Source organism: Branchiostoma belcheri, unplaced genomic scaffold, assembly GCF_001625305.1.
Source record: "Branchiostoma belcheri isolate BF01 breed outbred unplaced genomic scaffold, Haploidv18h27 scaffold6, whole genome shotgun sequence".
Classification (NCBI taxonomy): Eukaryota; Metazoa; Chordata; class Leptocardii; order Amphioxiformes; family Branchiostomatidae; genus Branchiostoma; species Branchiostoma belcheri.
Window position 1 is genome coordinate 2,685,472 of NW_017804242.1, and position 24,566 is coordinate 2,710,037.

A 24,566-nucleotide genomic window follows, 5' to 3' on the forward strand; every position below is an offset into this window, starting at 1 on the left:
AGATGGCTTTCAACGTTATTTTCCTGGCAGTAATGCTCTGAGCTGAATGCAACCCTGATGGAATGCAGATCCGAGATATTCGCTGAAACATCTGCGTTGTTTAATGAGAGAGAGAGAATGGGAGAGAGAGTGAGTGAGACAGAGAGAGAGAGAGAGAGAAAGAAAGAATATCTATGGCATGAAAGGCCTATATAATCCATCACACCAATTGCCTCTTAAACAGTGTCCATATGCTCGGAATCACGGTGAACAGAGAGTTGTCTACTCGCGGTGTCTTGCTGGAAGTTAATAAGGGTTGTCGCTGGGGGCTATCGCTGTTCAAATTCCACATTGCCCCGCCCTCTTCTCTAGCTCAAAAGTTAAATTCATTCGCTGTGAAACAACATTAAATACTCTACAGCTACATGGAAAACTTCATACATGTGACAAGCAAGACGCAAAGGACGCCCGGTACACATGTGTAACGTGCACTACGATGCTGCCAAGCTTGTGTTACGCAAACTAGGCTAATCTGGACACTATAATTATAGTTTCAGTACCATCGAACTCTTAACCAGGTAGGATTCAAAGTAACTTGAAAAAAAAAGACATGGAGTTCCGTGACATGATAATTGGTTACAATTTCTGATCGCTAAGTAACATTACATGTCGAAGGAAAGAACAACGTAACAATGGAAGCAGTGTGAGCCAACGTAAGTATAGTACTGGACAGATTAGTTCTATATACAGTTTGACTGTACTGCCACTGAAAATCATTTTTAAACTTCATTCGACAGCCATCAGCTGCACCATGTTACAGTATTTCGACTCCCCACTCACCATCACCCGGATCATGTGTCATATATACTTTTAATTAAGTACCCAATTTCTTTACAGCTTTAGTTTACAAACAGACACGCACTTAAAACAGCCCGGTCGTCCCGTGCCCTCCGGGGTATGGAAATACTCATCAGCGCCGTGCTACTTATCATAGCTTCATACAACAGACGTGTCAAAATTGCGTTTCAGTCTGCATATATTGTACAGGTTTAGTGGTTACTTCTTGCAGACTCCTTGTCGTGGAAAAAATTGACCAAGGGGACTTAGCCGGTTATATAGTTAATGGTCTAGTGTTTGGTCAGACCTATTCACAAAAATACATATGCACATGTATGTCCTCATGAATATGAACTGCCCTAAAGTTAGGCAACACACAAAATCCAGTCCTACACATCGGAACCTATGCCAGATTGATAGGTAATGTCGAAGAATGGTAGAAGCTGTCCGAGTCTGCGCATCTGCGCGATGTCATGGCTCCGTCTTGCCAAAGCCTGGCGACACTCCCGCTCCAGACCGGACACGGTGATCATGGTTTTCCCGCGACTCTTGTACGCCTCCAGGACGGCCTCGAACTCATCAGGGGCCGCCAACTTCAGCTCTGCGATGCCCAGGTAGTTCTTCACCGTCAGCTTGGCGAAGCTCTCCCGGCGGAAGGCATCTGTCATGGTGAGTGTGCTGTCTTCTCGCAGGTGCTGCAGAATACGGGCGTACCTGGCGTGAATGGGATGGAGGTTGTTACCGAAAGTCGCTCTGTACTCTATCCCACCGGAGCTGTCGCCCTTCCGGCGTCGCACCGGGCCCGCCTCGGTGGACCCACTGGACCCATTGGACTCGGTCGGAGAGTACTGCTGTGGCATCTCTGTGGCCGGAGAGGAATAGCCACTGGAAGAGAATGTCGCTGCTTCAGTCATTGGTTGCATATCGGTCGTCCTGGCCTGTGGAGGACACAGACGTTTGGATGAACTGACGTCGTTTTCGCCGGGCGAGTGCGACCTCTTCTCGCCGTGCCTGACTGGAGCAGTGTCCGGGAGGAACGTTCGGTACCGGTGTAACAGCAGCAGGGAGACGTACAACACCGGCGCCAGCCGACGGTGGCTCTGCATGACGGGGCTGCTGCCGATGTGGAAGCGGGCGTCGCACAAGTCGCAGAGGCCCAGTGCCTTGCTCTGGTTGTAGCCGACGCACGCCGCGTCCAGGCACACCCATTTGGCGGGCTTCCCGCACTCCACGCAGTGGAAGTTACGAGATGCCGCATCAAACTCCTTCGCACGCCTCAAAATCCATTCGGCTCGAGAGCCTGGGTACGTGAGGTTGTTGCCTTCCATCTTGCTCCTTAACTGCAGTGAGCTGAGAGCGCGGGAATGCCACGTCAGTGCAGGTACCGTGACTGGACAAACCTGTTCTTACCCATCTGCTGACTACTGTGATAAAGTGTCTCTACATGGGTGTCACTAGTGCTAAGAACAAAGGAGAGGCACATTTCATACAGGTAGTCCGGCCGGTTGATCGGACAGGTGTATCATTGCTTACAAATAGCTGGTTCATTTTGTCCAGCTTTGTCTGTCTTTGATTCTGCTTTTAAAACTATTGTGCGGCACTAGAATCACAGTTTCGTTGATACATATCAACAGTTAGGCTCGTCATTGTTATGTTCACGAGTCAAAAGAGCAAATCAACTAATCAAGCGACGAAAAGTTGCTAATCTAGTATGCAAATTACAGACCTGATACGTGTGACCTATTCCCTGTGGAGAATGTTGATTACGTAACGTTACACATGTCGTTTTCCTTTCGAAACTCATACGAAACTCATGATATGTCCGGACTGTCTCGTAGATTGGGTGGTCGATCATCGTGTTTCTTATAACTACCTTGTGTCAATCTTTGTTAAGGGCAGCGAGTGAACTGCTACCCTGGTACAAATGTATCAGGGTATTTCACCACCAAGATGTTTCGCCGTCGAAGGCCGCTGAAAAGCTATGATTGAGGGTCAGGCGTCTTCTTGACACCGAAACGAACAGAATGAGCTAGTTTACTGCTAGTACCTAAGGCGATGATCCCTATCAAGGCCTTTGTTTTTATTTTCCATTCTTGGCCTTTTAGTGGTACAGCCTGACATAACTTTATGAAGTCCAAAATATAATATAATGCATTCCCCCCTCCCCTTCCTACTTGATAGAACGGGGTCATCTCAGTTCAAACTCATGATGTTCTGTTGATGTCAACGTCAATACGATTCCAAATTCTCCAGGACAACTCCATGGCAACAAGGTGTTCGAAAATCATACCATGCTTTCAGCAGGTAGGGACAGGTGTTTTATCTCTGTTATTTTTCTCTAATTTCTTTCATATGATGTAACGGAAGAGTCAAAGATGCAGATTTCATCAGAATCAACATCGTTTCAAGCGTTTTAGTTATCCATACGTCCTTGTTATTTGATAACTCCGGGTACAAATTTTAAAACACCCCTTCTCTTCCAGTGATGGAATGTCTGTTTCGAACGTATCGACCGTTAACTTTCAAATCTCGCACTTGTGACTTTGACACCGTGGAGGAAGGGTCTACCTTTTCTCTCCGAGTTCGAATCGCATTCTGAAACACTGAGAACGACATTCACTTCATTGCAAGGATCCAGACATGAGTCCTTTCTCGCCGACTTTGCATTCGCCTTCAGCGGAGCAGTGCGCCTGGGAAGTCATGAAACCTTTCCGGGTCTTCGGTCCCGCCTGGATGCGGAACGCCGGTCGTCCCATCAGGCAGGAGCTCCCCGACCACGTCCGCTTCTGTGAAGACTGCGGGCGGCCTCACGACGACATCGAGACCACCTGGGAGGTAGCTGGAGCAGGGTACCTGGCACAGCTGCCTCCTCAGGGCCCCATCTGTGACACCTGTGGTCGCCGTACTGGCGTAACCAGTACCGTACGCCTCGCACGGTGGGGACAGGGGTGGCGAGTCGTCGAGTGGCACCGCTTCGACTTCCTCCTCCTGAGCGCTGACATCTGGGGGACGCTGGACGACGACCCCGTCTGCTTTCTTGTGGAGGACCACTGGGAGGACGACACCTACCGACCTGGTGACGAAGTCCACTTCCACCACTTGGTAGCGCTGTTCCAGACCCTGCGCCAGGGAACGCCGTCAGAGATGGCAGCCGCTCACCACGCCATCATCAACTGGACCAGTAGCGAGGAGACAGCTGTTGGTGTAGCGATGGACGACGAGCTGTCTGACTTGGAAAACGACCACTGGATGCCTTGGATCGTGGATGTGGAGGACCTCTTTATGCAACGTCCACAGTAAGGCAGACACTCACTGTTTAAACGATTGTGACTAAGACATCACATCTCCATCATATTACAATGACACTGTAACGACTTTAACAGGCGACGTTTCATCACGGAAACACGAGCAGTACTGATAAGGTGGTTTGGCGATTGTACGTAGAACTTTTGTGACTTTTAAAACTTGGACGGAAGATGGACTGATAATCATCTGTCTGACTCCGAAGGTGAGGGTGACAAGGACGCCGCTTCGGACAGCACATGGGGGCACCTTTTCGGACTAACTGCTTTGAACATTCTACGCTTCATTTTCGTTATGACATACTTTTTCTGTTTCGACTATGACACACTCGAGAGAGGTGACAGACACAGAATTACCATAGTTCAGAAAACTCCTGTTGATGTCCGATCTACGGTCAGATAATTTTTTAACTAACTAGAATTATCATCATGCCAACTTTTCTAAAAATGGATTTTTAGCTACTAAGTATGTAACACGTGATGGAGGTCTTCAGAACATTTTGATCGGGTCCCATATGCATTGACAAAACGAATTGTAGCTCTATGACAATGTAGAATCTTGTGTCGTAATGTAGTTCAAACCGCGACTAAGGCACCTGCTAAGTGTCTCCAAATACGATAACGTGTAAAATAAGTAGACGTGAAAAAATGACGCCCACGTACAAAACATGTACACGAGGAATATTGAAAATTACGTCTATTCTCCGAAAACTCAACGGATTTTTAAGTTGAACCAATCTATTCGTCAAAGAACGATTCTCTTCAGGTCCGTTTGGCTCGCGAAAGAAAAAATGCTAAATTTCCCCCGGCGAAAGGAGACCACCTTGCCGTGGTGCCGGGGCCCAGGTGCCCAGACGGTCAACATGTGTGTTTACAGGTTATGGCGCAGGGACCTTGGAAGGAAGAAAAGACAGATGACATAAGGTGAGCATCTTTATAACATTGTCCTTGTTACTGCTGTACTTTGCTTAGCGTGGAATTTGCTTTCAACTCAACTCTCTCGCTGTCAGGGGTTGGATGGGCCTCAAGTACCTGTAGCCGTTCACCTCCAATTCGAGAGAACCATTATCAAAAGCTCATGATTTTTCTATCACTATGACAATCAGTCCAATAGGAGCTCAGCATTCTCTATCACCATGTATGGAAGAGAGTCATCACAGCCTCCTGTGATAACGCACAGTTCTCACTCTGACATGTTAGCACATTTGGATAAATAAACAGGGGTAAGATGTTCCCAATCTCCCGACTTGGAGTTGTTGGCTATTAAGCTTTGACAAGCCTGACTAGAGGAATAAAGGTTATACATACTAACATAGGTATAGAAAGGTTATACTTTAGTAATAGAGCTAGCAAATCGCCAAATGACATTTACACTTCATAGAACCCAGACATGGTTCTGTCCAAGACAAGGTTTCAATCCATCCTGATGTCTCAGGAATGATTTTGCATGTTGGGAGATGTGGGACACTATCTTTGGGTAGCTCCGGTAGCAATCAATATCGTGACAACATAAACCAGAACAGACACAGTGTGCATGCATCGATTTGTATTGCCGGACTAATATTGTTTGCCCACTGAGCTACCCATAGAACCTTGTCTCCCAGCATGCCATGGGACACGTGAACAGGTCTGTATTTCACTCAATCACTTGTAGCCCTGCTTGGTCTGTCCATACTGATACATGTTTAGTGTATTGTAGGCTACCACACATAGTACGAGAAGTGTTTATATCATTGTGTAGGTGGAAACCCTATTGCAGTGTGGTTATTTGAAAATGACATGTTGGAGTTGGACATTGTGGTGAGTTTTACCACCTCAGTTGTAGCTTACACAGTGAAAGGCAGCAGTGACTGATGGTGGACACACAAATGTGGACAACTTGAAATGGAAGTGGAGCCTTCTATATACAGACATCTTTTTATTTAGTCTTCTGTTACTATTTTAGCATTCAATACATTGGACCACAGGTTGACAATCCAGCTCGATGCAAGTATACGTTTGTACAGGTCTTTTTTTTATTCGAGAAGGCAACATGGTCTACTCCAATGACCTCCAACCTCTAACCCCTGTATTGTTACAGAGGATCCTGGGAAAATACAGATGCCATTTTTTTCTCTTTATCTTCTTCTCTAACAATATTCATCATTATGTACAAGTAGAACTAGTAGGGAAGCTTTTCCTTGTAAAGTACAAGGACATAAAAGGGCTCTAAACTACCAACTCCATTACAAGTTGCTGGGCTGTCCTTACACTGCACAGGGATTTGTTGTGGGCAGAAAATAGCATCCAGTATTTAGAACAATTATAACTTAATTCTTCTCCAGCACAGATTGACTGGTCCATGCCATATTGGTTCCCCTTCTCCAGATTCTAATTTAATTACAATTTTTCACTCCTCACATTCTGAGCTGTTAAAGGGTATGTCAAATAAACCTGAGGAATAACAACATTTGCTTTCTTTTCCTCCCTACTCCTTCTCACCTACTGTGCATACAATATACAATATTCAATCGATACAAACCTTTGAGATGCAGTGTCATCAATACAAACATTTTAAAAATATTTTTCTACCTTTCAGAATTGCCAGGCCAAAGGTTTGTACACATTACACAATCATGACTTTTAGCAGAAGAGCCCTAGTTGTTATTCCTCAGTTGTATCTTTCTTTACAAAAAAAAACTGATAATAAATTGTCTTAGGAAAGTGTTCACACATCTTGTCAATGTGCTATAGCTAAGTACATGTACATGGAGCTACATCATTCTTGTACCAGTCCTTCTGAAAGGCAAACACTGGCCCTTATCTACTATCTTATAAGCAGCTATACTTTCTTTAGCTTGAAGGGAGTGCTGGGAGGAGTACAATATATGGTGGCTATCAGAGTCTCTATTACATATCCTCTTTAGAACATACTGTGGCACTGTACTCAAGAGTCTGTTGCTCCACTACTCTCTCCATAATCTTTTGTATTTGAAAAGCCCACATGGCATGCCATACAAACTACACTGTACAGAAACCATATGGGGGAAACTAAGGCATTACAGAAAATCAGAATCACAGACTTTTGACTGATACCATTTTAGAAACAATGACAGAGGTTGAAGAAAATAATATCTCAAGGTAATGGTTATCACATTGTATAACAACACTTGGGTTACAAGTATTAATCAGGACTATTATCATGTGATTGAAAAAAATGAACTGGCTTGGCTCTGAACGACAGTAAATGAAACAGATACATAGTGGAACTCAAGCTCACTGCAATGATAATCATAAGGTTACAGTTACTGGCAAGAAAATTAGGTTCTTTTATTCCACGGACATCTTATATGTACACATACATAGACAAATTTCAGGGACAAAAACATTACTCATAAAGGGCACAGAAACTAACACATAAGAGGCCAGGGTTTGTTCCAACAACTCCTGTTCCCACTACAGAAACCAGACTAGGTATTAACTATGGTGCGTGACGGTCAACAAAGGAGTACACACTACTGTGGTACGAGTGGCGGAATGCTACCGTACGAAATGTTTCTGAGGGAACCTGCGACAATTACAATGCAAGAAAATAATCAAGAAGGATAAGAGCCTGTATAACATGCAGACAGACTGGGCGTTCAGCTGGTTTCGGGGGAGGTAGTGAGGTAATCGTCGGCACGTTTGTGATCAGACAAAGCTCGCATGGTCAGGGAGTCATGGGGGAGCTCTGACTTCCGGCGCGGCAGCATCTTCTTCAAATCTTTACCCCTACTGACTCCAGCCTGGAGGAGAAGCACACAACATGTCAGAACTTCTGGTTCAATTGACAGGCTCAAAGAGTCAAAGCAGCTATGCTATATGCATCTATCAAAGATGACGCCTTCTCTTCCACATGCTACATACATCATGCCTGGTGTGGTCAGATACTTGAAACATCTTTTGACAATACAGTTAACATTGCAAACCAATGCTTTCAAGCAACAGCAGAAATCTGTGCTAATACAAGCTTCAACTCAAGCACTCTTATTTTCATTGCACAAAATATATAAGATCATGATGTACGGTGCCATGTAAGTCAACAACTCTACTGTCAGGAAATCTATCAGCCTGACATAAATGCAAATTCTAAGTAGGCAAGCTTCCAGGCTGGCAGGATCTGCTGTTTGAAAAGTCCCGCAAACTTGCAAGAGCTGGCAGCCAAGACGAAACATCAAGACTGAAGAGCAGCCATTTGTCATGAGCAAGACAGCAACAGTAGGAGTAAAAACTAAACGAAATCAGAGGCAAAATCAGATCAAAATCGCAGAGGAAGGAAGTGGGGAAAAGTCTCTCACCCGATAACCGATGACGCCCAACATTGTTCTTCTGTTCATCGAAACAGAAAAGACAGAAGAAGGTTGGTGACAATACAGGTAGTGCACAGGACGGGGTGGATGGCAGGGGGAGAGAGAAAAGTAGCATCACATCACACAGAAACACCAATTATAGGGATGTAGCACACCAATGTACAGTCTGTCACGAAAATCAGGCAAAATTGTAAAAAATACATCAAATGGCCAGCATTGCAACATTTAAAATGGGCATGATACCTCTCTGGCTTCAACCATTGTCAAAAATATGGCACACGGTATTGATAAAAATCTACAAATCCTTGTCACCTGGAAGAGGGGAGTGGAAAGCCTTCTACACGTCACAGAGAATCACTTGGTGTAAGTCAGCTTGATATTTTGGTCTCTGTTCCTAATGTAAGACTCTTGCATTTGGATATCTATTATTGGATAAACCCCTGAGATACCTCGCCTCTCTGTCTACACCAAGTGTATCATAAGTCTTACAATGACACTGGAGTGATACAATTGCCAGATGCAGTACAGGAAGAGGGCTATAATTGTAATTTGTTCCAAATTTGATCATCACATTCACGACTAGCGGTCAAAACTGCACAGAAAGACAGAGATGGTCTGAATTGGCAGCACTTTGAGGGAGGCCCACCTGTCCTCTGTCATTCATTTTGTCTAAGGACAGCTCCGCATCATCATAGGTGTCTGTTTCCATGGCAACGGACCCGCTGCTGCCAGGGGAATTCGGTAGCCTAGAGTTTTCAAGATACCCGCCGTACTGTGGGGGAGAAACACACAGGCGTGGTGTTAGCTGGGATTGCCTTCGTCCAACACGGCTAGCTGTGCCTTCACCAAATTCATTGCAGTGTAATTTTTGTGTCAGGAATAAAAATGTGAACGAAATAATCTGTGCAAAGTGATGATCTTGGTTCTAGGTGCTCATTAAGAATCACAGCCAATGTCATGTTGATGCAAATATCAATATTGGTTTGGAAGGGACTTGAGATATGCCTGCAAAAAACACCTTAAAAAACTACCATCTTTTTTCCAGAATGTATTTTTGAGTACGATGCAAGAGAAGTCTGGCAAGCGATCAAGGGAATGAGACAGAACACAACACCAGAGGTCAGCTCTGACTCAATTTCCTAACCTAAGCCTCTTTGGGAGGAAAAGGAGCAACACTCCAATTATTTAACACCACATTCTCAGCTCAGGCTGACTTTTTCTGACAAGGAAACATGGGAACTTCAGCTGTGAAGGCTAGCTCACCCCTCTCCAGGATAACATGGACAATGGAAGGTATGCAGAATGACAGCAGGAGTCAGATTGACAGAAAGGGAAGTACATTAGTTTTTACAAATGCTGTTTGATGTGTAAAAGCCAACCATGAACAGGCTATGCTGGGCAGCATGTACAAGGGAGGGAATGGGAAATGGTATTTTCTGATTTGAAAGTACATTCTGCCAAATGCTGCTCCTTTCCCTCCACCAGCTTATTTCCAAGCACAACAATCACAAAGCTGCTGAAGTACCTTTCTGTCAATCAGTCGTTTGATTTTTTTTTATATATCAGAGCTTGAAATACAATTCTTTGTCATTTTACAGGCGGTACTAGCAAACCTTCAATTTTACCTGCACCAAACTGCATATTCAGGAGGTATTTCAAGCCCTGCATTGTGATTTCCTTTATCCATGCCAAGAATAACCTCACCTTAATGACAGACAGTTCAACCTGTAAAGTAGCAAAGACAAGTCTGGACAGGGACAGCCATTTAAAATGCACACAGGAAGAGAGGTGGCCAGGTTTACAGTACTTACCATAGGATTGGTCTGAGCTATGTGTTCTATCCTATCCCAAGCCTCTTCTCTTTCCCTAACCTTTTCTTTTTCTCTGTAAAGGCACAGAAACATTGTTAGTAATTGGTAACCTTGAAAAGTAAGCTGCAAAATAGATTACTGTACTTTTGAAAATAGTAGAAGAATGGCACCATTATGACAGAAAATCACATTATGCACTTAGACAAGCCTTTCATTACATTCTTTTTTCCTAAATCTTTCAATTCTTTAAATAAATAAACAGTGACTACAATTTTGTATTGAAAAGAAACAAGAAAAAGCCGAATCCTCAGACCAGATCATAATACTCACACTAAGTTGTATGACCTGTACTTAGTCCAGTGGAGAAATATATGTAACAGTCATTATTACTTCAACATTATTATTCTACACACAAGTGATTGTTTCTTGCCAAGAAAGGTTGACTGTACAGTTGACTCACTTTTGTCTCTCGGCTTTGTACCGTTGGGTACAGTCGTCAAACAACTTCTGGTTCATCTCCATAAACAGCTTTAAAGCATTGTAGATCAGGCCATGGATTGTCCTGCAGGAGAACAACAACAGTCAACAAAAACACTCTTGTCTTCCACAGTACTGAATAAAAAAAAAGCAACACTAAAAACACATACTCATCGTATGATCTTGTTACAACCTGTACGTAAACCTTAGGAGACATTGGGAGTAAATGTTGCTACTTACTTGTTCCAGTGTGTTTTGGAGTTCTTGTAGAGAGCTGGAAACATGATGGGAAGGATGACCTGAGCATTGTCACTGATCAAACTCATTATGTACTCATTATTCCAGTAATACAACGCCCGTTCTGCTACCTGGAAGGTGTAAGAATTTAAAAAAAAATCTTCATGAGAAACAATGTGTACAATAGTGTGTGTGTGACACATTACAGACAAATATTCATAATAGTTTCCACAGGTTGTCAAATATATAGTTAATAATTATTTTGGGGGTTTCATTTTCAAAATTTTAAAAGGCTTTTCCATTTTTGTGCTTTGTCAGTTTCCTACTGATTTCAATGTGCTATTGGCAAAAATTCAGAAACATTCAACCTTCAAATCTCTGAATGGAGTTATTCATATGCTTGACTGCAACATCACATCTGAGCCATAGGTGGCATCACACATCAACTAGCTGACGATTATTAAGTATTACAAATACAGAAGCGGATGTAGCATTGTATAAACAATGGGATATTGAAATTGTAGCTTCTACACTGACCTGGAAATGTGGACTGGAGACACACTGAGCCAGCTGTCTGAAGAGGGGGCCCATGACCTTCTGAAACTCAGAGGGCTCGATCACGTCTAGGATTTCCTCTAATTCATTTAGGAACATTACCTGGAAGGATGAAGACAGATTATGTAACATGTTGATGATGGTCTGACATACATTATACATTACATAATACAAAAATCAAGCAAGAGTCAGATGTTTCAGATAGCACCCATTATCTTTCAAAGACCGAGAACATAATATTGTTATTCTCAGCTACTGCCGAGAGATACCTGAAACATCTGACTCTTCAGAGAATTCATCCATTTGCTTGATTCAATTTGTTATTACATAAATCATGAAACAGTGTGAAACATACAGTTCCTTCAATCGACCATGTGGCATTATATAATGTCGTGACAATCTATGTATAACTCCAGACATAACAATCAGTACTTCCACCCCCACATTACATGAGGAAAGTTCTTACACAACCTTTGAAATGCAATCACGAGGCTGTGCATGTGCCAAAATTGCCACTCTTGAAACACTTTTCTCACATTGAAAATTACAGCAGTTAACTCTCGTCAGAGCACAGCATACATTATTCAGCAGCTAATTCTCACAACAAAAGCATGGTATCAATTAAGCATTACCAGTGCTCCATGTAGACCAGTCTCCAAGCAGAGGTTTAGGCTTTGGCTTATTTTTGATGTGTTTTACCATTTTTATCAGGCTTTCTTTTTTGTACTGGTATCTCTTTTTCAAATGGCAAAAGGTAACTGCCTGGCAAATGGATGCTGCCTGGCCAATTGATACTGTATTGCAGCCACCAAAAGACCTGCTTGGAGATTGAAAATAGACCTGTGTGTGCACTGCACATTCTGGGCTAAACTAAATAATTGAAGCTTAAAGGTTTGTTTTAAAATAATAAAGTACACAGTAGCGGAACTATATGTACATTGTATCAATAAATCAAATCTGCTAAGGGTTGGAAGGTGACTTAAAGCAGACCAGAAATGGTTGCATAAAAGGTACCTTCTTGAAACTAGAACAAAGATCTTTACTGTCTCATCTATTACTTACCTCCTTTGGACTATGGACCTTTGGCCAGAACTTTAGCAGCCCCATTATTACCTGTAGTAACATAACAACCAGTACAGCTGTCAGATTGAACCTAAACATTTTTTTCTGTCAAATGAGACTTGCTTTCAAAGTCCACAGGGACAACGTAACCTATTTTAACTCTGGATACTCTGGAAACGACTTAACAAGATAAGCTGGATAGTACAGAATACAAAATGTATATACTTTTCACAAACAATACATGCCAAACAACTGGAGTAATGAATCATAACAAAGAAATAAAACAAATGGGTTGGGGAAAGAAACCAAGAGGGGATGAAGTGTGGAGTACTCACTGGTTCTGTAAGACTAGCATCCTTCTCTAGGAACTGGACTACACAGTAGGCCAGCTGCGGATGGTACACACTGAGAGACTTGACCTTGTGGAGGGGCAGCAGGACCTTCAGTAGGAACACCTTATGTTCCTCCTTCAGCGGCAGCGCAAACCCATTGATTATACTGCAGAAGGACGGGACAGGAAAACAGCATTACATAAAATACATCAAACAACTGGATCAAACAGATCAGAGGTAGAGTCAGACATTTTTGATGATATCTGCTGTCTACCACCACTGACTGCTAAAGAACAGGAACACCATCAGCTTATAGGAAAATAGAAATATTGCCAGATGTGCAATGCTTAGCAGATCCTAATGTACTTAGATAACAACTAATAGGTATCACTGTGATGATATATGCATAATAATGTATGCATTTGCTTTTTTTTTTTCTGGTCAGATTGGCATCTATACTGCATAAGATGGACAACGTATAGACCCACCAGGTCATATGTTCAAGTTCAACCCGTTCATGTATGGGCTTTTATCAATGTATCGTTTGCTTCCTTTTCATGCAAACTAACTATTGTTACGTCTGTGTCACATCAAGGAATTCCCACCATCACATGTGAACTGTGCACCAAGAAGGGTTCCATTGAGCCTTCCCTTAATCACCTGCATTGTTACATGGAGCGGACGTAGAGACAAACTGTACTGTCACCAAGGAGCTTCTCGCAGCACTTCTGGTACAATCATGATTGTCATCTACAAGCTGTGGGCTCCTAACTGACAGCTACATCATCAATGGTCGCTAATCATCGCCACAATACACAACGACCACATCAATACCCATGGGCATCACACAAAGGACCAGGAGAAAACACCCCCAGGTAGAGGTGGTGACAGATGCACGGTGCATCACCTGGCAGCACCACACTCCACAGGAACAATAGAACTGCTTCTAACAACTCAGACACACGGTATATCGTAAATTCTGTCTCACCGGGACTCCAAAATATTACCCAATTTGTAATATTATAACAAGCTACCAGTGCCAACAAACATCATGGACTACAAATCTGACAAGATCACATTTCTTACGCCATAGTTTATCAGAAGTCCGTCTTGTGAGGAATAACGTGTGTAATTTAATGTACACACAGTACTGAAATTTCCGCCCCAATTCTCCCATGGCCATGACCAAAAGGTCATCCACGAAACTCTCCAAGCAAATATAAAAACAGCAAAGACGTATTTTCTAATTTGACAGTAACTGTTTCCATACATGATAACCAGCTAGTACAGTTACTGTACTAAAATTTTGGCATTAAAAACAACTTAGATGCTGATAGTACTCAGTAACTGTCTTCTAGCCTTAGGATAGGGTGAAGCAGAACTAATGTAATCCATTTTTTCATTAACTTGCCTAATAAGGTGAAGTAATCTTTACTGCACCAATAAGTCATTCAGGGGAAAAAGACGACACCAGGTGTTGATACACACACCTGTTATCTTCTGCTGAGGATGTTGATGATGTAAATACTAGACTGGCACACAGACTTTAATGTCTGAAGACTACTGCTGCAGGGCATGTCTCTCTGCTGGTGGCAGCTGACAACCCTCTGGCACCCACTCAAGAGGACTACTGACCCTACTGCCTATCACTCCCATTCAAACTTACTAAAGAAACTGGCATATCATTAGACATTTGTACATTTGTCTGTGGGAAACGTGACCAACACAATCACTGCTGTCAAGTTCAAACCAAACAGGAGCCGTGATCCCTGCCATTAGACAAACCAACATAAATCAGGAGGTTCAGCCTAGAACATTAGCTATTTGTTGCACTGTTAACATTGGCCTTCTACCGTGAACGTTGGGTATATACACAGAGACGTTAGGGATACAACAGTGTGTCAACTTAGACAAAACATGGTTACACGGGTCTGCCCATTATCAGTGTGTGCTTTGCTGTGGCTACTTTCATCTCATGACTATTAGCACAACACTACAACACACTATGTCCAACTGTTTACAATACAAATGTTAACATTCCAAAAATACGAGCAACTACTATCTGCGTACTGTAAATCTTGAGATCTTTGCCGTGTTTTCACATTCACAGTTTTTGTGGTGACTTCTTGCCACTAACTCATCATGCCCGGACCATATGTTCAGCCTTCTATCATGTTACTGCTATTGTTTCAGCTGCAAAATATTGATTTTCAGGGTGACTGTCAGACATCAACTTAAATGAGGTTACAGTACCTAGTAATATCTTCACTTTTACACTGATCCTCTCTGTGGCTGTGTGAGAGTTCACCAGTCACTTTGCTATTTTCATGGGCAACTCGATCCTTCCACACAGGTTTGTTGAAAGGAGGGCTAAGATGCAGGTTTAAAAGGATTAAGACAAGAGCTCACCTTCCCAAGACCTCTAGAAGTTCTGCTATGCCGTTGTGGTGTTCTGTTTCATATATAAACCTGCAAAACAAAAGAAGTCGACATTGGCTTAGGGGGAAGCTACGTGACTGGAATTCTACCTCTGTCAGATACACACAATAGACACACTTGTGTCTTTAGGATGAAATTGATTTTTTTAACCCAACATAAAGGACCCACAGCTGTACCACTAGTATATTTATGTCAAGTACTTCTACAAGTTAAGCTTTGTAGTTGGAAGCTGTTCATGGGCAGGACAAATATGGAAATAAAACATCAAAATATGCAGGGACGGCCAGAGGTTTCAATCAACACAGAATATAAGAAGTTTGGTAATGATATCCTAAAACTGTGTTCTTCTTATTCCTTGAATACAATTTTAAGAATAGAGGTTGGAAAAATCACTGGGAACTATTATTACATTAAACAACATGCCAAGTCACAGACATGGCAATTATCCCCTAAGCCAGTTAAGGACATTTCCTGTGGTATTAAGTATTTCCCACAGGGATCACTGTAATTGTAGTATGAGAAATATAAAAGCAGCAGAAAGTGAAGCATTGTGGTGTTTGTTCCTGCTGCTAGCACGACACCAAATGTCATGTTTGAAATTTGATTCTATTTTTAGTCCATTTCTTGTGCTTCCTTGTTGTAACTATGCAACAAGGGGCAATTTGGCGTTTGTGTCAGTCACGAGTCACGACTAGGGCCATTTTGCAATAAGCCTGAATAGTTCCTGTAATTACCAACTGGACTCGAAATACCACCTGCCTGTACAGGTTAGTGCAAGTACATGTATCCTGTATAGGCAGGTGAGGCAGCGCAGGTATTCTGATTGTCTTCCTGCACCTAACCTGCACTTGTCTAGATACTGGGTATATACGTGTATGCATGTTTTTGCTTGTTACCGATTTGTAACTGATTGTTACCTACACCTAACCTGCACCAGCCTTCTGTCAATTTCAGTGAGTGTGTAGAATTTTGCCTGCTGAACTGATTGTTAAAATGAGTACCAAAAAAATAACTGCTTCAGTTTTTTTAATAGTTAGTTATTTGATACACATTTTATAAAACCTTTTTCCATCAGAAAATTCTGAATGTTGTATGCACCAGTGAAGGTACACAGAAGAAAAGAATGTCCAAGCACTGACCAGGAAAAAAATTCAAAACCCATAATAATGGTCTGACAGTGATCCCTGAGTAGAATTTATGAGTGGCCCAGAGGCAGGATACTAACCTCCAGCACACCCGCCCCAGGGCGGCACTAAATCAAGGGACAAATTCAATTACCTATAAAATATGTTATTGATCTGTTTTCTGATGTAAGCCCTGAGCCCGAGGAATTTGCCATAGATGCGATGCAGCGTCGTTTTCAAGAAATCCCGCTCCCTGGGGTCTTCACTGTCGAACAGGTCCAACAGCTGGGAGGGGAGAGAAGGAAATTTTTAAAAATAAAATATTAGCAACTTATTTACATGCGAACTCATGCCTGACGGCTAACTGCAAGATAACACACAGTATGTAAAGAAAATGTCCAGTCTATAGATCTATCTGATGTTTCTACACACATTATGAGGGTTGTAACTTCTCTTTTCGGAAGCAGTGCCTAATGAATAGTCTTAGATTTTAATGACAAGTGGGTTTTGTGATTTAAGGAGAGAAGTGTTTTTATTTAAAGTTTTCTAGATGGAGAAAGCTTGATCGTGGTAACAATTTTAAAATGCTTATTTCTTTCAAAAGTCCTTGTCTCAATATTGGGGTATTTATGAATGAAATGTGCTTGTCCATCATTTACTTCTTCTCATCATTTTCACATGAGCAGGAGGAGTAAACATGGATGGCTCCCTTGCTAATTAGTAACCTGCTGGTGGTTAGAGCCGCCGGCCCCGGAAACCACAAACATGGGTCATAAAGGAGCCATGATGTCACTCACTCCAGCCTCGTTATCAATGAATACCATCCAGTCAGAATCAGGTCATTGTACATTTATACATTTCTCCTCAGCTAACAACTGATATCACGTGCCCCCATTTTAACATCTGTGCCGATACAGATGTGACTGAAAGGAGTTATATATCAGTATACAAATGGGAACTTGCGTCAAAGTCTGCTGTAAATTAAATGCATGAGCATCATAACCGGTGACTGTGTAGTCTATGTCAAATTTTTTCACAAGGTAGAACATTACATGATGGCAGGTATGAAGGTAACCAGTTACAGAACTCAGGAAATGCTAAAACTAAAATTGCTCTGTACCATCCTTGCCCAAATCTCACCCACCTGTAAAACAAACTTCTGGTCTATGTACTTCTTGGCTGTGTTTGGCTGGAAGTCAGGAGACTCCAAGAACCTCAGGAAGAACTCATAAACAATCTGAAACAAAAGAAATGACAGAATTATCCTTAAATCCTCCGTGCAGATGCCAGGTGACACCTCGTGGGCACACTGACGTCAAACCTGCGCGTCAAACGATGGCGCAAAGCCACCCCTCGCGGCAAACTGATGATAAAGACACATGGGGACGTCTGGGCGCATGTATATAAGTCTTCCTCACATGTCCTCCACTGACCTTTCCCTGTCTCTATGCCAATTGTCTGATCCGTGCCAGGGGTACACAAAGGTGGTTAGCAGTACAGCATCACATGCCTGTTTGATTGAACAGCCTCATGACTGAATCATGCATTTTCCAATTTGTCACAGTTAAAAACACTCCAGTGTGGTGATGCCTTCCTACCTCCTGACAGTTTGAACAGGTACAGGGTAAAGACTGACATTCAGCTTCACTACACAGAACCATACAATTTATCATGATCAGGACTTGAGTATGCATTTGCTGTGAGCATTGCCTGGACATCTTCCTCAACCCACATCAACATTACTGCTATCTCCTGTCTGTATTGGAAAAATTATTTAGTTTTTGAGTGTACTGTAGTGTAAGTCATGGCTCTTACATAAACTGGTTTTAAACTGTGCCAAAAACAATACATAGAATACTGTCGTTTCCCCATCAATGTGAATAATATGGCTCGCCGGGCTGCATACACAGTTAAAGGGGCCTTGAAATACAGTGTGAATTTCCTCATGCAAGGGAAACATTAGTCTAAATTTTGGCATTACCAAACTAAAACAAGCATGCTATAACTCTTCCTTATCAGGAGATGTACTGATGGGTAGAAACAGTTTTCCTGGTGTTGTCCTGACCTGTAAATGTGGCCACGCAGCTTCTAGTGTGGGTTCATCTTCCTCTGGGTCAAACTCTGCTCCGTTAGGGTTGGATGTAGGCGGCAGCGTACGGAACACGTTTATTGAGAACTGCAGGGAGAATCACAAAGAGGGTTATCAGGTAACAAAGAATATTCCTACAACAATACAGGCAAGAACTCCTTTCCTCAGGTATCCATTTAGAGAGCTTTATCCTTCTCCCTGCTGCCAAACCTCATAACCAATACAAATTTGGTGGCAAAAGATACTTTACTAAGGAGAAGGTTAATAACATCTTACCGTCAGATAACAATTGAACAATGATAAAGGTATAACATACCAGATATTGAGAAAAATATCATGTGTACCTGGGGCTACAACAAAGAAAACCATACTGGACATACACTAAAATTAATAGTTTGTATTTAATACAATTCTCCACTAATCATGACTCTCCTTGATGTGCATATATCAATATATTGTGTACAGACAAATAAGAGCACTGCCTGAAGACCTTTTGAAGTTCAAACATACAATGCTACAGGCCACCATTAACATACACCATCTATGCAGCCCACAGGCAAACTACCGAAGTAAAGATTACCATATTGACTGCCTCTGGATACACGGCCTCTGTGATGACGCCCCTGTTGTGGGTCACGTACTCCACCATCTCGTTCAGCGCCGCTCTCTTCACCTCCTTCCATTTCAGGTCGCTCAGGGGGTCGTTCACGAAGTCGAACACGACGCAGCACTGTCTCAGCTTCTGCACAAACAGGTCCTCCCGCTCCTCTGGTCTCGCATCTACACATCAGGCAGAAATACACGTGTTATCAGAGGCCAGTCTGAGGGACTCAAATCGGGGAGCCAATTGAACAAAAAACATATGGGACATAAAAAAAATCTCAAGCTGTCCAGAGCCTGTAAGTGGAACTCATGCAGGGTAATCGTTTAATAAAATGAAACAAAAATAAACACCCATGGGAGCAAATCAAAAGAATCACCATGGAAACTTGTGTGAAACAGAAAAAAACAGAACAGTTTCTATTGGAGCCCTTGGCAACCATGTCTGGAATAATTGAATGTCAGTTGATAACATTACCCATATTAGGAGGGCACGATTCCCCTGGATTACACTATACAGTTTGAAGGTACAGTGTTCTATCAAGTGACTACAGGACCAATCAGAAAGCTGCCAGGACCATGATTTAGTCAGGCTAGATAAAGGCTATGCCAGCAAAAATAAATGTACATCATGTCCTTTATTTTTTCTGACATTTACACGCTCTGCTGTAACTATTGTAAAACCACAAAGAATCAATGGCAAAATTCCAGTTGATATTGTACCATGTTTCACATACAAACAAGACTATGGTAACCATTATCACAGGTAACTAAAGATTACAATCTTAAGCGAACAACGACTATGCTGTAATCCAGGAGTGATCTCTGCATATGCTGATCCAGTAGAATTTAAGGTTCATTTGTATTTTAGCTGTGCCAGTTGGTATCAACCCCAAGCCAATATTTATCCAGTCTCCTTGCTATCTAACCATTAGTAATGAGGCCCATTTCTATGACAAGATCGACTATCCACACATGCAAACCAAGGGTCAGGTAAGTAGTATTTACTGCTTTTGAGACTTTCTCAAAGGTCACCTGTTCCATTACAGATCAGAGCTCCAGTCATCAGATGTTACAGACTGTGGCACAGAGCCAGTTTACACAGGATCAAACAAGTGTGGATGCCGATTCCTCAACCTTCAAGTGAGGCTATTTCACTGGCTGTGTGATATCTAGGCTGCTTTCGTTGCATCAGTACACGGTAGCTAAGATCTTTCATAGTTCTCCTGAGTGTAATTTGATAGAAATGCAGGAGAAAGAAGGATTACCCACTTCTAATGAGAAAATGAGATCATTAGATACATGGATTCACATAGGACGATTTTCTTACTTGTCATGTAAGCCATAGAGGATTTTAAGTCCCTTTCAGATCCAGCCGAACCGAATATTTACATGTACTAATATTACAGTGTTCTGTACAACCATAGAGGCACCGTTTGGATGGAGAATGGAGATAACAAAAGACATGATTATTAATTCATGAGGCAAAGCCTGCATGACTTTGTACCATTTATCATGACTACAGCCTGCCGGCACATGGCAGCACTCAGCTACATATAGGGGGGTGTGGTTACAGGTACAGGGACACTCCGCCCTCACTTCATTTCTACTGCCTAGTCCACCACAGGTAAAAGGTTATTCCTCAATTTACATGAGAACCAGGCAAACATTAGGATCAGGTTTCAGGATAACCAGATCCTCTGCATCTCTGGAAATGACAAAATGCAACATGATGATAATGTCTGCATTACGCAGAAAACCCCAGTGCAGTAAAACCTACATCCTATTCCTAGTAACTACACAGGATTTCTCAGAAAAAGAAGGGAGAATAACTGTCAACATCTCTACAACACCAAGGATTTTAATCCAATCTAAATGACTCTGTTTGGAAGGGATGATTACATGAGTCTGGTCTTATAAGAAAACCCACCTAAACCCCTTGACTATACAGAGACAATGTTAAATATTAGAAGAGGTACTGTCATGTAGTGCAGTCTGTATCCAATACAGGATTCGGTCTTGGACAATGGAAAACAACCAGATGCAGTTTTTCTCAAAATAAAACATAAAATGTCTCAACCTCTCGTTCTTCCCCATATGTACAGGCAAGGACTACATATGAAACAGACAGAACGATATCACAAAGATTGAAAAGCCCTTCTGCAATGTACCTGAGACGTGTGTAATTTTCTGGCCACTTCCATCTTGTACATATATGAACTCCCACACGCAATTAAACAGGATGCATAATGGCCGTATAATGATCACCAGTTTCATAATACCAGTATGTCGGATTAAAGTTTCTCTCCATTTCCTGCTTATGTGAATACCTTGGTTTGGACAGAAGGTACCTAGCAATCCATGGCACAGGTATTGATTTTTCTCCTGATGCTTCAGTACCTACACATTCACAAAAACGAACTGATCCTCCTCCTCTAACGTGTGTGTATTCCCATACTGCTGGAAAAACCTCCTCTCATTCAGACAGATGAGCCTCAATAAAACAAAAAACACAGATGCAGGGAATAAAACCTGACACCATATTCATTTAACTGGAAGGCAGGCAAAAAATAGGGCATCATCCCCCACATCCAGGTATGATGTAAAATGGAATTGGCTCTAGCAACAGGGAAAATTGAATGAAGACAGCATAATCCGATGAGCATTGCCGGTAACCTTACCGGTAACCATGATTTCCATTGGTGCTACAGCGTTGGTGGGTCGGCGTGCTGTCACAGGACCCCCGTTCACCCGCATGGCGCACCTTCACAGGAGAGGGGCTACAAAACCTCCTGATGGGGCTGCTAGGAAAATGGTGGCTGAGTGAGAAACAAGCCGGCCCAGCGGTCTCCAGGCGAGGCGGGCTCTGCTTACGTCAATGGCTGGCATGTTATGACATCGCCGTTCCGCCAGGGAGGTCTTACCTCATCCACTAATGCCATATATGGGAGACAATTCCCAGGGGGACCAGCCAGTGCACGGCAAATTTTAATAACTCCATGCAGCGTGGGGCAGAGAGGGAATAATACACGCTGGAATGGTACAGCAGGTGTTGGGAAGGGGGCAGCGCTTCCTCAGTTGACATTTCATCTCTTTGAATCAATCAAGATTTTGGTAATCTCCTTTTCAAGCTGTTCTGGCATTCATGAATAAAAGGCTACATTTTTGGTTGAGATTTAGAATCAATTCTGAAAGGAACCATGGTAAGCTTATCTCATCCTTAACGCTTCTCATTCACCAAGATTCACTAGCGACTTGCGTAACTGCTCTTTCATGTAACACCTTACACTTATAAGAGAATTAAAGTCTTCCCTATGCAGGCATGACCCGGCATACTAATTTCCTCACTCTCTGCTTTGCTAGAAATATTGGTTCTGAAAAATGTTGATCTTCACCTCGGCATGACCAGGGTATTCCCTACATCTGACATATGTAATTAAGGACAGCAAAACAGTAAACAATATCAATTATGCAAATGACATCCTGATTAACATAATTGCCACAATGACTGTTTGGTAAAGGATTTTTACTTTCTTATTTGGAATGAAAGAGGCATGTTAACGGACAATGATTATGCTAATCAGAACCTTATTTGCATTATCAATTCAAATAAGATAATTACAGCAATAAATTTTTTGCAGTTTTGCTTTTTTTACCAGACTGCATGTGGTTAAGACTAGGAACTGACACGTGCCGTTTTCCCCTTCTTATGTACATGAAAATGCAAGTTGGTAACGTGACCTTCCTCAATGATTATCTTTCCATTACTATGGAACCATCAGCACAAGTAACTGTATATTGGCTGTTCCCGAAATAGACGTTGTAACCAGCCCGTTGACGTCAGTGAGAAATGATTTATACAGACTTTCAGGCTCGCTTCCAATCTCCCGGCAACTGCCTTGAGTGCAGTCAAGGATCATCCATGCAGAGTGTCCATTTTACCCAGCGTAATCTGTACGCAGAGTGTCCCAATGTCTAGACAGTGCCTCTGCATATGTCACTGTTTCCTCTCTGTCATCTCTTAAACATCTACAAAATGTACTTGCATCGAGGTAACAGCAAGCCATGAATACAATTTTTTCAAGAATGTAGTTAGGCTTCCGTGGTAGCAGATACTGTATTCTTCGTTGTTAAAGCTCCTTGTTCTACAAACACAATACTACTGATGAGGTGTCAGCCATTTTGTGGGGTCAAAGGTCAAAACAATAAACGAGTCTTATTCCTTGTTAGACACCTTAGAGAAAGGCTGAGTGCCAAATGTTAAGCTCTTCTTTGAAATTTAAATACTTTGTATTACTAAAATGATTTATTGCCAGAAGAAAAGTCCCATAAATCAATAACTGTAAAAGTTTACCTTCCCTATCCTAGTATGTATTCACATTCCCAATATGTGACCTACTTAATACATCAGATAACATCTCCATGGCTAACCCTGCTCTCCAGGGCCTATTACTTACTAAGCCTAGCAATAACCTTCCACCTATTAGCTCAGTCTGTACTGGAACAACTCCTGTGGGATGGAACAGTGGATAAAACTTTCATCAGTGATGACCTTTAAAACACTCAAAAAGAAAGCTGGAACAGTTTGTTTTATGTGAATGTCTGGCAGCTCTTCAAAACATTTTCTGCAAGTTTACTAAACACAGAATTAGAATTCTCTGCAAAACCCAAATCTTCTTTCTTCACTGCCAGATGCATTTGCAATATTGCAAGAAACAATTTACGAAGTATTTTGAGCCCTGCTAATGAATTCATGGTGACAAGTTGTGAATAAATAAATGGTAGCCAAAAGGTCATATTAGCTTTGCTTCTGAATCTGACTGTGAAAAATTTCACATTCAGTATTTCACTGAACTACTTGGCATGATTTCAGGTGACAAGTTCCCAGAACGACATAATACAAACATCGTTTTTCAGAACCTCTGGGGCAATAAGATGTCTGGAAATACAGCAAGACTTACTACGAATATGTAAGTCAACGTAAAGGTGACAATATTGGTGAAATAACGATGTGTACCAGTGTGGAGACCGAGTACCAATACAATATCACAAAAGATTTGCCTGAAAATTTTGCAGTTCTTAGCAAAGGACCAAAACATTGAATCAATGCTGAAATCAATGCCATCTTTGCTTTGAGATCCTCTTGTGAGAGTACGTTCTTGGTATGAATACCGAATGTCAAAACAAACATTCTGTTTAACTAGTTATTTTGCAACCTAAAAGCTCGGTAGAAGTTGGTAATATAAATCGCATAATGTAGAGAACAGATATATTGTATCGTTGAAGAGATTCATCAGTCACGTATAGTACAAGTTCAGTAAGATAATTCTTTCAATCAGTGACTATTAAATCCTAAGGTACATACCTCCGAATTTTCAACGACTAGTCAGTTCG

The 24,566-nt window shown here is 42.0% G+C and overlaps 3 protein-coding genes across 8 annotated transcripts in view; 1 reads left to right on the plus strand and 2 right to left on the minus strand.

The window, feature by feature from the left end:
• Positions 1-346: 346 nt before the first annotated feature.
• On the minus strand, positions 347-2,427 carry LOC109482678. Its single transcript, XM_019785504.1, has one exon. It carries the CDS (start codon positions 2,142-2,144, stop codon positions 1,206-1,208), a length of 939 nt encoding a protein of 312 aa, XP_019641063.1. The 5' UTR covers positions 2,145-2,427; the 3' UTR covers positions 347-1,205.
• A 581-nt stretch (positions 2,428-3,008) lies between these two features.
• On the plus strand, positions 3,009-4,116 carry LOC109482444. Its single transcript, XM_019785150.1, has one exon. It carries the CDS (start codon positions 3,457-3,459, stop codon positions 4,114-4,116), a length of 660 nt encoding a protein of 219 aa, XP_019640709.1. The 5' UTR covers positions 3,009-3,456.
• A 2,387-nt stretch (positions 4,117-6,503) lies between these two features.
• LOC109482564 (serine/threonine-protein phosphatase 2A 56 kDa regulatory subunit delta isoform-like) overlaps positions 6,504-24,566 on the minus strand; it is a 26,939-nt gene continuing 8,876 nt past the window's right edge. For 2 of the 6 annotated variants that reach the window (XM_019785322.1, XM_019785320.1), the window contains exons 4-16: positions 19,153-19,352; positions 18,549-18,659; positions 17,628-17,720; positions 16,638-16,768; positions 15,330-15,389; positions 12,924-13,086; positions 12,589-12,639; positions 11,509-11,628; positions 10,975-11,102; positions 10,718-10,819; positions 10,258-10,330; positions 9,093-9,218; positions 6,504-7,882 (exon numbers count right to left, since the gene is read on the minus strand). In XM_019785322.1, the coding sequence (XP_019640881.1) occupies positions 7,739-7,882; positions 9,093-9,218; positions 10,258-10,330; positions 10,718-10,819; positions 10,975-11,102; positions 11,509-11,628; positions 12,589-12,639; positions 12,924-13,086; positions 15,330-15,389; positions 16,638-16,768; positions 17,628-17,720; positions 18,549-18,659; positions 19,153-19,352 (1,502 nt within the window). In that variant the 3' untranslated portion in view covers positions 6,504-7,738. Of the gene's footprint in view, positions 7,883-8,434; positions 8,466-9,092; positions 9,219-10,257; positions 10,331-10,717; positions 10,820-10,974; positions 11,103-11,508; positions 11,629-12,588; positions 12,640-12,923; positions 13,087-15,329; positions 15,390-16,637; positions 16,769-17,627; positions 17,721-18,548; positions 18,660-19,152; positions 19,353-21,853; positions 22,023-24,566 lie in introns of those variants that run through there. The other 4 variants (XM_019785325.1, XM_019785323.1, XM_019785326.1 and 1 more) reach the window with 4 other exon arrangements.

Bases quoted from the DNA above. Each gene is read 5' to 3' on its own strand.
- LOC109482678 (XM_019785504.1), bottom strand. From the start codon at position 2,144: ATGGAAGGCAACAACCTCACGTACCCAGGCTCTCGAGCCGAATGGATT.
- LOC109482444 (XM_019785150.1), top strand. From the start codon at position 3,457: ATGAGTCCTTTCTCGCCGACTTTGCATTCGCCTTCAGCGGAGCAGTGC.